Source organism: Gopherus flavomarginatus, chromosome 7 (assembly GCF_025201925.1).
Source record: "Gopherus flavomarginatus isolate rGopFla2 chromosome 7, rGopFla2.mat.asm, whole genome shotgun sequence".
Taxonomy (NCBI): Eukaryota; Metazoa; Chordata; order Testudines; family Testudinidae; genus Gopherus; species Gopherus flavomarginatus.
Genome location: NC_066623.1, coordinates 16,402,328 through 16,416,207, shown reverse-complemented (window position 1 = coordinate 16,416,207; position 13,880 = coordinate 16,402,328). Strand labels below are relative to the sequence as shown.

The 13,880-nt window shown below is 44.4% G+C and overlaps 1 protein-coding gene across 3 annotated transcripts in view; it reads right to left on the bottom strand.

Annotated features, from left to right (window-relative positions):
* ARHGAP26 (Rho GTPase activating protein 26) overlaps positions 1–13,880 on the bottom strand; it is a 533,008-nt gene that overhangs the window by 208,787 nt on the left and 310,341 nt on the right. For all 3 annotated transcript variants that reach the window (XM_050962626.1, XM_050962623.1, XM_050962625.1), the window contains 4 exons: positions 13,093–13,194; positions 9,060–9,170; positions 6,247–6,351; positions 1,716–1,845 (listed from right to left, as the gene is read on the bottom strand). In XM_050962626.1, coding sequence (XP_050818583.1) covers positions 1,716–1,845; positions 6,247–6,351; positions 9,060–9,170; positions 13,093–13,194 — 448 coding nt within the window. The remainder of the gene's footprint in view (positions 1–1,715; positions 1,846–6,246; positions 6,352–9,059; positions 9,171–13,092; positions 13,195–13,880) is intronic.

Here is a 13,880-nt window from a genome sequence, read left to right as displayed (position 1 = left end):
GATTTCTAACAATTAACTATGGTCTACAAAGCAGTTGTTACCAAAGCCACAATTAAACATCCTAAAACGAACGATACAGACTCTTGCATCTATAGTTCTCAAAAGCACTTTACAAAAGTGAGTAAAAACATGATAATCCCTACTGCATGGAGAGGAAAGTGAGATCCAGAATTAACTCAATCACTGGCAGAGTCAGGAATAGAATACAAATCTCCAGGCTCCGAGCCCAGTGTCCCATCTATTGGACCAAGCTGATTCCTATGGACAGACCTGGTAATTTGCTAAATTAGCTTTAGTTTCATATGCTGTGATATAATCAGAGAATTAGCTACAGAAAAACTATAGAACAGACCTGTTAGCATTTATTTTGTCCACCTTTAGTCACTCCTGTATATTCGCCAAGCTTGGCTCCATCCAGTTTTGGAACGTACCAAGCAGAAGTTTCACTTGAGCAAATTACTCCTCAGTCTGCTACGCTGGATCTCCCCATGATCAATCGGCCTCCATGTCATTTCAGATTATTTCTAGAATGTAGCATTTACTCACTCTCCTTACCAGGCGAAGGTGGGCATTTAGTGAGGTTCTCGTTCTTCTTTTATCCCACTGTACAGACTCCAGACCTTTTTGCAGACAAGTTTCACACTCTTAAGGAAGATACCCTACTAACTGTTTTCCCACTTTTGCCTGAGCTATCACCAATTAGGAAACCAGGGAGTTCTATCCATGTACTTATCTGCCCGCATCACCATAGCATCAGAGCACTTCACAATCCGTAATGTATTTATTCTCGCACACCTTCGTGAGGTAGGGCACTGCTGTTATCCCTATTTTACGTGGGAAACTGAGCCACAGAGTGGGCAAATGACTTGCCCAAGGCCACACAGGGAGTGGAGCAGAGAACTGAACCAGTCTCCTTAGTCCCGTGCTAGAGATTAACCACTGGACCATCCTTCCTCTTCATAGAAATTAAAGGTAGATTTGAATCAGTAGATCATTTCAGAGTCTTTCCTAACCCTTAGATCAGGCTCCTAGTAGCTGGATTCTAGTCCCTCCACCTACCAGGTAGGGTTGCTCAATGCAGTATCTTCTCTAGTGCCGAGACCTCTACTTCTATCCACCCAGGGTGGTAAGACAATTTGCTGAGACAGGCTTCGAATTACATGCCAGACTCGGGGAATTTCAAAGCTACATAGCCAGAGCAAAGTGCTGTAGCGATAGCCCCCACTTATTCTGGTTGGTACTGTGCACAATTCATTTTTCAGGGACTGTGAAAAGAGTATGCCAAGGAGCTAACAGGCTCAGCAGGAACGGACTACCTCATTGGGTGTAAAAAAACCAAAGGCAGGTCAAAGGAGAACCGTGAGGCGTGAACCATGGAACACTGTGGGATATACCTGCAGCACCACAATGCAGAGTCACTGTGGGGGAAAGATGAAGGAGCTGGAAATAATTTCCCAGAACTGCAGAATGTGGGCCCGCCCTGCTGACACTGGGGATGCTCCTGCAGAAAGCTGTACAAATGGCTACCCTAGGCCTGTCATTCAAATCCAACTCAAGAACTGACAGGATTTATTTCTTCCCTCAATCCCCCTGCACCTCTTGTCATTTCACATGGACCATGATATTTTGCAGAGACAGTGCTCCCACTCTGCACTTTAGTCTCCTCTGAGTGGCAGCAGAGAGCAGCTCAGTAACTTCAAGGCAACAGCACTTACGTTTCTCCTGGACATAGAGATAGCCCTCCATTGTGAAAGGGCTGATGTTCCTGTGCTCCTCGGGATTCTCCTTCATCTTCCTCATCAAGGACTCAACCTCCGACCGGGTTCCTTCAAAACGATTTCTTGTCTATAATTTTTGAAAAACATATTTTCCATTATCCACATTTCCCCAGAGCTTTCAATACGCACAGTGCTACATAAAGACCACCAGGGAACCGTGGCTAACTTTATCTGGTATATTTCTTTGCCCTCCTGTAATCTAGGTGGGAGCCCTCACAACTACTCCAACCCTGGTTCAGAAATCCATCCCTATTCAGCAAAATACCAAAGCTCATGTTTATGTCCCACTGACTTCATCGGGACTTAAGTTTCTATTTAAATACTTTGCCAAATATGAGTGGATATAAGCATATGCTTGGCTTACTTGGGGTCTCTGTTCCCTCATCTCATAGTTTTTAATGCTGATAGTTATGATTGGGGCTGGCAGCGCTGCCAACTACTCAGGCTACTCAACAATTCCCATTATAACACCCTGTTTTCAGTTACTTGTAACTTTCAGCCCAACAGTTAAAGTTTGACAAATTTTCCATGCCACGTGTCTGCCTCAGGCTGAATGTTGTCGGAAAATTTCAGCAAAAATTATTTGGCCATTTCTGAGAACAAGGCAAGAGGAAAAGTACATTTTACCAATGCTAAATCCTGACATTTTCTTTTAAAATGTTATAGCATCCCTCTCCTTTGGAGTAAGGACTGGTAATTTGGGAGGAGGAGTCGCTTTTGTGTCAGCGATGTGCCTTTTGCCATTCCTGAGGAAAATCACTCAGATTTGGCCAAGTTATAAGCCTTTAAAAAACAAACAAACACACACACACAAACAGTTTGCACATCAGGCCTGGTCTACACTACGCGTTTAAACTGAATTTAGCAGCATTAAACCGAATTAACCCTGCACCCGTCCACACAACAAGGCCCTTAATATCGATATAAAGGGCTCTTTAAACCAATTTCTGTACTCCTCCCTGACCAGGGGAGTAGCGCTGAATTCGGTATTGCCATGTCGGATTAGGGTTAGTGTGGCCGCAATTCAACGGTATTGGCCTCCGGGTGCTATCCCACAGTGCACCACTGTGACCACTCTGGAAAGCAATCTGAACTCGGATGCCCTGGCCAGGTAGACAGGAAAAGCCCCACAAACTTTTGAATTTCATTTCCTGTTTGCCCAGTGTGGAGCTCTGATCAGCATGGGTGGCGATGCAGTCCCAAATCCAAAAAGAGCTCCAGCATGGACCGTACGAGAGATACTCGATCTGATCACTGTATGGGGAGACAAATCTGTTCTATCAGAGCTCCGTTACAGAAGATGAAATGCCAAAGCATTTGAAAAAATCTCCAGGCTATGATACAGAGTCCACAGCAGGGACTCAGCACAGTGCTGCGTGACAAGTGTAACGGAAAGACAAAGAAGCAAATGGACGCTCATGGGAGGGAGGGAGAGGGGACTGAGGACTCCAGCTATCCCACAGTCCCCTCAGTTTCCGAAAAGCATTTGCATTCTTGGCTGAGCTCCCTGAAGAGTCAAAAACATTTTCCCGGGTGTTTCAGGGTATATGTCGTCAATTTACACCCTTCTCGCCCACCTGAAAGAAAAAGGGGAAAAAATCATTTCTCGCCTTTTTTCAATGTCACCCTATGTCTACTGCATGCTGCTGGTAGATGGGGTGCTGCAGCTCTGAACACCAGCATCCCCTTCCCAGTGGCAGATGGTGCAAAATGACTGATATCCGTCTTCATTATCAGCCTGTGAGTGCTCCTGGCTGGCCTCGGTGAGGTTGGCTGGGGGCGCCTGGGTAAAAATGGGAATGACTCCCAGTCATTCCCAGCAGATGGTACAAAATGGTTGGTAACCGTCCTCATCATAGCAACTGGGGGCTGAGCTCCATCAGCCCCCCTCTGCCCTTTCATGTCTAAAGAAAAGATTCTGTCCTGCCTGGACTATCATAGCAGCTGGAGGCTGCCTCCCCCTCATTTTATCTCACTAAAAAGTCAGTGTTTCTTATTCCTGCATTCTTTATTACTTCATCACACAAATGGGGGGACACTGCCATAGTAGCCCAGGAGGGTTAGGGGAGGAGGGAAGCAATGGGTGGGGTTGTTGCAAGGGCACTCCCCAGAATGGCATGCAGCTCATCATTTCTGCGGGATCTCTGGGGCTCTGACCCGGAGCGGCTGTGCTCTCTGGTTCTCTAGTATACTTGCCCCATAGTCTAGGCAGGACTGACTCTTTTTAGACAAAAAACAAAGAAGGGAATGACCTGGGAAGTCATTCCCATTTTTGTCCATGTGCCCCTGGCCGACCTCAGCGAGGCCAGCCAGGAGCACCCATGACAGTAGCAGACGGTACAAAACGATTGATAACTGTCATCGCCAATTTCCAATTGCAAACGGTGCAAAATGACTGATAACCATCATCTCATCGCCAATTTACAATGGCAGACGGTGCAATAGGGATGGTAACCGTCTCTGCTACCTTGCAAAGGCAAATGAATGCTGCTGTGTAGCACTGCAGTACTGTGTCTGTCAGCAGCACCCAGTACACATACGTGACAGTGACAAGGCAAAACAGGCTCCATGGTTGCCATGCTATGACATCTGCCAGGGCAATCCAGGAGAAAAGGGCGCGAAATGATTGCCTGCCGTTGCTTTCACGCAGGAAGGATTGAGTGACGACATTTACCCAAATCACCCGCGACACTGTTTTTGCATTGGGATCTCAACCCAGAATTCCAATGGCTGGGGGAGACTGCGAGAACTATGGGATAGCTACCGGATAGCTACCCACAGTGCAACGCTCCAGAAATCGATGCTAGCCTCGGTACATGGACGGACACCGCCCAATTAATGTGCTTAGTGTGGCCACGTGCACTCGATTTTATACAATCTGTTTTACAAAACCAGTTTCTGTAAAATCGGAATAATCCCGTAGTGTAGACATACCCTCAGTAGAGACTTGCCAGAGCTTCAGCTTAATTCCCTAAAGATCCCATCCTCTGTGTGCAAGCTCTAGACTGGGGCTGAGCAGGTTTTTCCCTGTAATTTCAGCTGTGGCCTCTGTAGACTGTGCCAGGCCCAGGTCTGGGCACTGGAACAGAGAGCAGGTAGCCTGTCTGTGCTCTGCTCAGCCCAGGCAACATGGAGGAGGAAGCTGCCTGAACTGAACACAGGAGGAACAAGAGTAAGACATAGGGATACGGGGCAAGTAGCTTGGATAAGGAGCCAGGGAAAGGAGGGAAACCGGGGAGCAGACATGACACAGGGGGGGAATGAGGACTGGCACAGGTGATCTGAATTCTGCCATTTCCCAACTTTGCAATCTTAAGGTTTTTACCACTGTGTGTCTGCGTGCGTGTAATATATACACATGCTACAGTATTATACTGAATTGGTCCAAAATACAACAGTGTTACTATGGCACTTTGGGCAGACAGGGAGGCAGGAGTTTGACACAGTTCTGGGTTTTTGTTTTAATGAAGGACTCTGTTGTCTCCTCTACTCCCCGTGCCCAACCCTGACTAGGAGGCTGGAAATCAAATCTGATCTCTTGCACACCACCACTGAGCACTGTGGCTGTGCTAGAAGGATCACTCAGCACACCTCAGTTTGACAGGTATACGAATGAATTCTATTCATTTTTGTAAATTAGCATTCAGGGGCCCAGGCTGGTAAGTGGCAGAACACCAGGGGCCCCAGTTACTGCAGTCTCTGCTGAAAATGGAAGCACCACACAACGATAGGCAAGACACAAAAACAAACTGCTGTTCCTCATCAAGTGGTTTCACAGGGCTGTATTTTTAATTTTGGGGCGGGTGGGAGGGGAGAACAAGCACTGAGGTGTGTGATGTTTTTTGTGAGTTTTCTGATGGCTTTGTTTCCGAGAATTCAGCAAATTTGCATCCTCTGGAGAAAATCAGCAATCCTAATAAAAAAGGCAAGCAAGCAACGCACATCTGATCTCCCAAACACAGGCACATGTCCACCTGTTGGATATTAACCACATGCCTGTCAGGGGAGGGAGCTGTGCAAGTTCCCTCAGCTACAGAAATCCCAATGTCTGCCACTGACAAAAAAAAGCAGGGGGTGGGGGACGGGAAGGGGAGTGTTTGCAATCCTTAAGACAAACAAGTCTTTGAAACACTTCCTAAAAGTGTGGTGCACTTAAAGACTGCTGTCTGCTTGCCAAGTCCTCCTGAGGATGTCTGGCTCTCTTCACTTGCCATGCCCAGGGGAATAAATTGTTATTTGGGTCATGCATTTACTGTAGTGTCATCTACACACACACACACACACACACACACACACACACACACACACACACACACACAAAGAAAGCATTTGCTTTCAATTATGCTATAAAAAGCCTACTGTTGAGTAGTATACAGGAAAGCTAATTATATATAGGGAAAATGTTAATTCTCTGTGCAAGACAGTCACACACATTCACATACAGACTGTCTCCTTTGCATATACTTACATTCTGTATACTGATTGTCAGCTCTGTCTTGAAGTCGCTGAAGTCCTTTGCGAGTTCATAGCCGTGATGGTAGAATGTGAAGAGCCCTTGCAGGAACGCCAGCAGCTGCAAAGAACCATATTCATCAATAGAGACTACCACCTTTTTCAAATCGACTGATGCCGAAGATGTCATTGAATGGATCAACGTTTTAGAGGGGCAGATTTTTAAAGGTATAAATGGGAACTGGTAAATTAGTTAACAGTCAGTGGAAGTTGGACATTTATTTCCTATTGGTGCCTTTAGGGGGGAAAAAATCTCCCTCTACACTTTGATAGGTGCACGTACAGAATTGAATCATTTAGGAGTTCTTGTACGGTTGGGAAAAATAAGCAATGGAGATGAGGGAAGAAGAGAGTGAAGACCCAGATGAGACTGAGGGAAGTTCTAGGGGTGTAACCTCCATTTTCTCTCTTCAACAGTGGATAGGGACAGGAGATGCTGGCTGGAAGGTGCACAAAAGCCATCAGAGGGTACAAGACCCTGTGTGAAGAAACATTCAAGACGACAGCAAGATGCAGCCTAACCACCCTAACACCAGTTGAAGTCCAAAATATAGCAACTGCATGCAATGACCCCCTGAAAGCCAGTGCACACATTTCTCCATTCTCCAGCTCTCCCTCTGTCACACCATTATAACAAACAAAGGGAAGATACTATGAAACTGATTCCTGGAAATCAGAGAGAGAGAGAGAGAGAGAGATTCCTCCCTACTCCCCAGAATCTCTTACACAGGCTACATTCACTGAACACAACAATGTTAATTAATATTGCCCCTTTACAATTAATACCTTCCATAGTATTAACTTGTGTGTCCTACTTCCATAAGGGATTTGGCTTCGTTTCCCAACTCTGCCTCAAAACAGCTCATTTTCCCTTTCAGGAAATGGATTAACATGAGGACTGGTTGAACCAATTCGGCTTACAAACCAACCTCAACCTACATAGCAACCTCTAAACCAAAGAGGAAGTTCTCAAAAACATGCTGTGATTTATTGTTCTTTCCTCTGCACTTCTGGCTGAATCCCAGACTGGGGGTGTGTGAGTGATTCAGTATTATGAAAAAAAAATCCTTTTTCCTATTCTACCTAGGACTTAAATAGGGTTTTATAGGGACGTATGGGCCTTCGTCACTGCAGCATCCAAGTGCCTCACAACCATTAGTGGATTTTATCTCAACATCCAGAAGAGGTTAATAAGTATTGCCCCATTTTACTGATGGAAAACAGAGGCACAAAAAAGTGCCAAAAGTCACTGCTGAACTGGGGACTGACCCAGTTCAGCATCCAGCAGGCCATCATTCCTTCTTTCCATGAGATTTCCTGAATTCACTGATAGCTGATAATATATGAACCAAAGTACTAGCATCTTGGGTTTTGCCCAGAACCAGTTCCACTGGGATCCCCAAACGATGAACTTTTTGACCACAGAGGTGAGTATCTAACTAAACTACCCTTCTTCTTTAGGCTCAATTTACCCTGCTGTTTCAAGTCCAATGCTCACAAAAGACTCCTCTGTGCTTCACTAACGTGCCATATTGTACCGAACAAAGCAGGAGTCTGTCTAGACAACTTCTGTAGAATATCAAGCTGAGCTTTCCTGATAACTAGGCCTTCCGCTTGTCTAGTAAAAATCCTGCATATCCTTGAATAGTTCACCCATCACTTTACTGAGAAGCGAAGTCATGCCTTGTCAGGGTAAACCAGGCAATAAGCAGCTGGTGCAAAGGTCGTACTTTCTTTTTACTTTGGTTTATTCTTCTCTTAAAAGGACTGAAATAGGGTTTTATCAAATCCCTCAGAGGTGCTTCACCAGGCATAACACCTGAGCTCATGCAGAGGTAAGACTCTTCTACTTAATTTTTATTCCTGTATCATTTCTTTAATCCTATTTTTCTCTTCTTCTCTCTCTAAGACTCCATTAATCTCAGATGCTACTGTTATAATTGGCTTTTATTTTCCCCTTAACAGATAAAACCTGGTTCAGAAGTTTCATTCGCCAGTTGACCACTGTCTAATAACGAGCCTCTCGTCCGTAAGACTTCACCCTGGTGGAAATTCTTGTAGAACACATCAGAGTTTTGTGCCCAGTGAACATGATCTAACAACTCTATCTCCACTAGCCTATGCCCTTGCACAATGGGTACCCAAGCCTTCCTGCAAGTACAATGGAAAGGTTGGTCTCTACAACCAGAGTTCAGGGTCTGGGTTGAAGTTAGCTGGGGGAGTTATCCCCTTTTTCTTCCTGCTTAGAACTTATTTCACTTACCTGTCCTCAGTTCTATCCCTTAAGGAAGAGACCTTGCTGATTAAAATGTGTGGACTCTGCAGTTATTCCATCAGCTTGCAAATCCAGCTGGTCTCCACTGGTTTCTACAGATAACCAGTAGCTCAGGCTACCTAATGTTCTGTTCTTAAACTTAGCTGACAGCTGGAACCTGTTGACAATTTTCACCTGGAATTTCCAAGAGGGCCATCCCCACCCCTGCATTCTTCTCTTCTCTCTGTCTCTCGATAAGTTATTAAGCGTTAATGTTCCAGCCACCTGAAGTGGTTGGTTCATGTTCCACCCACTAGAACACACGCTTCATACTTGGGTTATTGAAGTTGCTGTTTGTCAGATGGCTCTGGAATAGCAGCTATATCAGGCCTTGCATCAAAACAAAAGAGAAACTGTTTCATATTATCAGTACCTCAGACAGAACTTCTATACTGTAAAGTAATTTAGTGGCCAGCAACATTCAGTAGGCTAAGAAATTTTGAATGTTTACTCACAGGTTCCACAAATTCAAACATCTTCCTCTCCTGGACTTCTTGCACCTTGAAGACATACTCAAGGGAGACTTCATAAAAATGCTGTCGAACCAGGTCCACCTGGCTGTCTGCCTGTGAGCACCATGGGAATTAGAGAGGAGATACAGTATAACTACTGACTGAACATTTAGCTTCAGGATCACAAGATATCTGGGCCTAATAAGAACGAGTCCATACAGAACATACATTTAGTACCAGATACCAAAGCACGGCTAAGCAGATGGCAGGGAGATTACATACAAACCTAGTTCGCATGAAGACGCTTTCTTCATCTGAAAATTATGTATTTAATTATTTTTGTGTTCTTATGTCCATGACTGCCAGGTGGACAACATACAGTAAAAGCAATAAATACATGAAGACTATGAAGTACAAAGCAGCTTCCCCAGCTTCTCTGCCCCAACCAGCAAACCCATGATAATAAGAGTCCCTCCAGTAATATTCCATAGTCAAATAAATACTCAGATCGCTTAGTATACATCCTGCATCTCACCATGAAGGCCACTGGGCTCTAGCTTTGACGAACCAGAACAAGGAAAGCGCATTGTTCTTTGAGGATGGTTTGACTCCAAAGCCCAAGAGAACATGGCTAGCGACCGTCCTTAGCCACCGTGATGGTGCATCCAGACACACACGTACGTGCCTGGGTGGAACAACATCACTCTTATGTGAGACACCATCCCTTTTTTTAATATGGGGAGGAATTATGGTGGCCTTCAGACCTCTGCTCCTAGAAACCTGTTGACCTCTTTTTCCTTTGTGACTATGGATTCAGTTCTTCCCAATGATCAAAGCTGGATATGATCAGTTCCCAAACTATGGTGACACACAAATAAAAATAAAATGACTCAGTAACTTTGTAATCAGATGTACCCCTTCTCTGTCATAACTCATTTAAGGATTGCATAGCACTTAAAATCTCACAATCACCACATTGCAAAGTAGTTAAAGACTACTGCACCCATTTTACAGATGAGGACCTTGAGGTCAGAGAGGCTATGGGCTGTTTTTCAGATGTGTTTCTAAGCACCACAGTTCCCACTGAAATCAAATGTAGGTGCTAGAAACTGGGGGTGAGGAGGGATTCAGACTCTAAATAACTTGCCCGAGGTCCTCAGAAAACCAGTAGCAGAACTAGGAATCCTGATTCCAGGCCTTATTCTAATTATCTCTTGCTTTACAAAGTATAAGGATTATTACACTAAATAAATACATTGCAGCCCCTTTATTTACTCAATTGTTTCCTTTGCCTCTGCTGTGCCCCCCACTGCAATTATAAAACAGGTTTTCAGAGAATTCTAGAAGTGAATGGCAAGCAAGGCCTGTTAGATACCTAGTCCATCCCCACTCAGTGCAAGGCTGTTTTCTATAGCCTTGTTTACACTGGTCTAGTTCAGTCCACACTAGGGGTTGTATCAGATTAATGACATCAATTAAAAATACCCACAGCCTTACCCAACATAATTATACAGGTATAACTTTCTAGACTAATAGTACCTTGCACAGAGCTTGACTACAGCAAGACCGCTGAGAAGTCAGCGCCAGGGTAATTTGATAAGAGCAATCTACCCCAGGAGGACATACCATACACTGTGTCCAATACAGAGCTAACAGGCGGCTGCTTTTACTTTTGAAGACCATTTTTGGTAATCACTTCCTTTTTAATATGAACTTATCCCTATTAATCTGTGAGAAAACTGTGAAATGGGTTATTTCCACCATGACCAACCTGTAACATTTGTCGTGTGTCTATAATGCAGACAGCGAGGTATTTAGCAAAGAGAGCTCTGAAAATCAGAAAACATGATGCAGTATATTGGACTTGCCAGCAATTAAATGGCAAATCAGACTTTCTGTGCTGTTTAAATTGTTCAACAGCCAGAACTGTAGAGCAACAGAGAATTCGCACAGGTTCTTTCCCCCTTCCCTTTACTATAACCATTGTACATGTAGATATTTCACTCTCCCAGATGTATCGGCAGTAAGAGGAAGTTGGTACAAAGTGAAGGGTTTCCCACACATGAACTACTGTCTCTTAATAGGGCAGGGCCCTACAATGCAGCTATATAGTGCCAATAAGGTACAGTAACCCTCTTCTAAAGTTACCGCCACTTGCATACTTTCCAGCATGCATCTGTCATTCCTCTGGCTGACTTCCCCTCTCTGGAATCCCAATTTACAAGCTGTGAACATAAGTTGTACCACTTTTATATGCCATGAAGAACCAAACCCAACATTTTCAAACTTGGAGGCCTAGAGTTAGATGCCCCATTCCAGTTTAAGGCCATGACTTTCAGAGAGGCTCAGCTTACATAACTCATTCTGTATGAACTTTCTTGGAATCAATGGGAGCTGTGGGTGCTGCATACCTGTGAAAATCAGGCCTTTTATTTGGGTGCCTAATCATGGAATGAGGTGCCTTACTTTTATGTAAACAAGTCTGAAAGCCTGGGCCTATGCTAACTAAGTATTCTCTGCTTGGCAATAGGCCCCCAAACCAAAGTTTAACATAAAAAATCTCCACCAGATGGCACTGGTATTCAGTGCTGCTACCCTGATATGCTCTACAGTTCTTTACTGCAGTTACACTGGAACAATACCAATACAGTAGCTGCTGGCATTATTAGGCTTTTCCTTGGAGAAAGGTACCTTAATACTCAAGGAACACTTATTTTAAATGGCATAATGTGTTCTTTGCCACTATGTTCCCTCCTCTTTCTAAAATAGAATCCTCCCACTCCAGTACTGCACAGCACTGAATATGCAGTACTTTGAATGCTTAAAGTAAAACGGTGATCAAGGAGCAACAAGATCATAATATTTAGCAGCCTAATACAATGGGACCCTAATCAACAAGCCACAACCACTACTGAGGCCTGAGGGCACTGCTGTATTATAAGTAATAAATAACCAATGGACTATCTGTGCTATCCAGCAGGGACAGATTAATAAGGGCATACAACTGGCTTATACAGTTATGTGAATCGGGAGACAAATGTGGATAATTATGGGGATTTATGGGGGCGGGGGGAGAGGTTTGGTTGATTTTAGAAAGGCAAGTAATTATTATTTATTAGTTTTATTATCATATTGCCTAGCAGCTCCAGTCATGGACTAGGACCTCATTGTGCTAGATGTTACACAAAACACAGAATTAAAAGACAGTCCCTGCCACAAAAAACGTACAAGCTTCAGCCCAGATCTCTTTCCCAGAAGTCATTCTCAAAGGTCAATCAATGGATAATGTCCTGGGCAGATCAAAAAACAGACCCTAGGCCAGCTCAGGGATCACTGAAGTTCACAGGAGTGACTTCGGGTATGTCTACCTTGAAGGGAGGGTGGAAGGAAGGGGAGGAAGAGAGAGGCTCAGTCCCAGCCCAAGCCAGAACATTCACTCAGCTATTTTTACAGCCATAGCACGAGCCCTGCAAGCCCAAGTCTGTAGACCTGGATTCTCAGGCTCTCCACTGAGGGACGGTGGTGGTTGGATGTCGTTGTTTGGTTGGTTTTGCAGCGTAGATGCACCCTTACTTAGGGTATGGCACAGTAAATTGTTAATAATTAGATCGCTTCCATCTGAATTAGAGGGTTTTATGCAGTTTTGAAGCGTTAATAAATTAAGCTCACAACCTTTCCTGCTTATTAGGTATTAATGGGCACATTTTATGGGCTAGGAAATTGAGACACAAAACAGGGAAGCAACTTAGCCAAGTTGATACAGGATGTCTGTAGCAGGTCCAGCAGTAAGACTCTAGTCTCCTGATATCCCGTGCTTTTAACCACAGGCGGTCTCTCTCTCCGCCTAGTCATTGTCTTTTTGGTGGCATCCTGGATTCACTTTACCAAAACAGAGAGAAAACCCCTGTCATTCTCTATCAGCATGAACATATCCATTTTACAGCCACGCAGTGGGTTCTCGTAGTTGTAGATAGAGATCATGACGGGATCTGACTCAGGAGAATGACAGAAGTTGAAAACCAGAGCTTGCTCTCACCTCTTGAAGTTGTGATTCTTTCTTCTTAGAAGACAAGTTTAAGTGCTTTTCCAAGACACCGCAATACTTCTCCGTCTCCTTGTCGTACTTCTTCTTGGCATCCTACAAAAAAAACAAACATCACTAAACAACTGTCACATTAAACCATCAAGAGCAGTCACATGACACTGACTCCTTAGGGGCCCCAACACCAAGACAGTGATATTACTGGTGTTACCACAGCAGCTAGGGGTCCAAGTCATGGACCAAGACCCTATTGTGCTCGGCACTGTTCAAACACTGAACAAAGATTGTCCCTACCCCAAAACAGCTTACACTCTAAGTGCCAGACAAGAGATGACAGGTAGGGGAGTGCAAGGAAACAACATTAGACAACTCTGGTCAGCACAATAGGCAGTCGTCTGAGCACACCAGCAGCCTTGCTGTGGTCAGCTGAATGTGAATGAACAATTTCCAACAGGGAACATTGTTCCAGTGTAACACTGAAAGATCAAAGGAATTTTAATTAACAAATGTCTATGAAAACTAAGGGGGGGAATAATGGAGTGCTTCTAAAGAACTAAGAACAGTGGCGTTCACCATGCTACAATACAGAAAGAAAATAACATATACACAGAACCTGACAGTAGCTTCCTGACTAGGTGACTTTTTCCCCTTGGGCCAGTTTTCCCCAGGACCTGATGCATTCAGTCATGTCAACAAGGGTGCAAGTTAATTGTGGCCATGGAACCACTTCCTAAAGCCACAGTGAAACAGACTGAGGCCCCTACTTTGTTTCAAAACTGGCT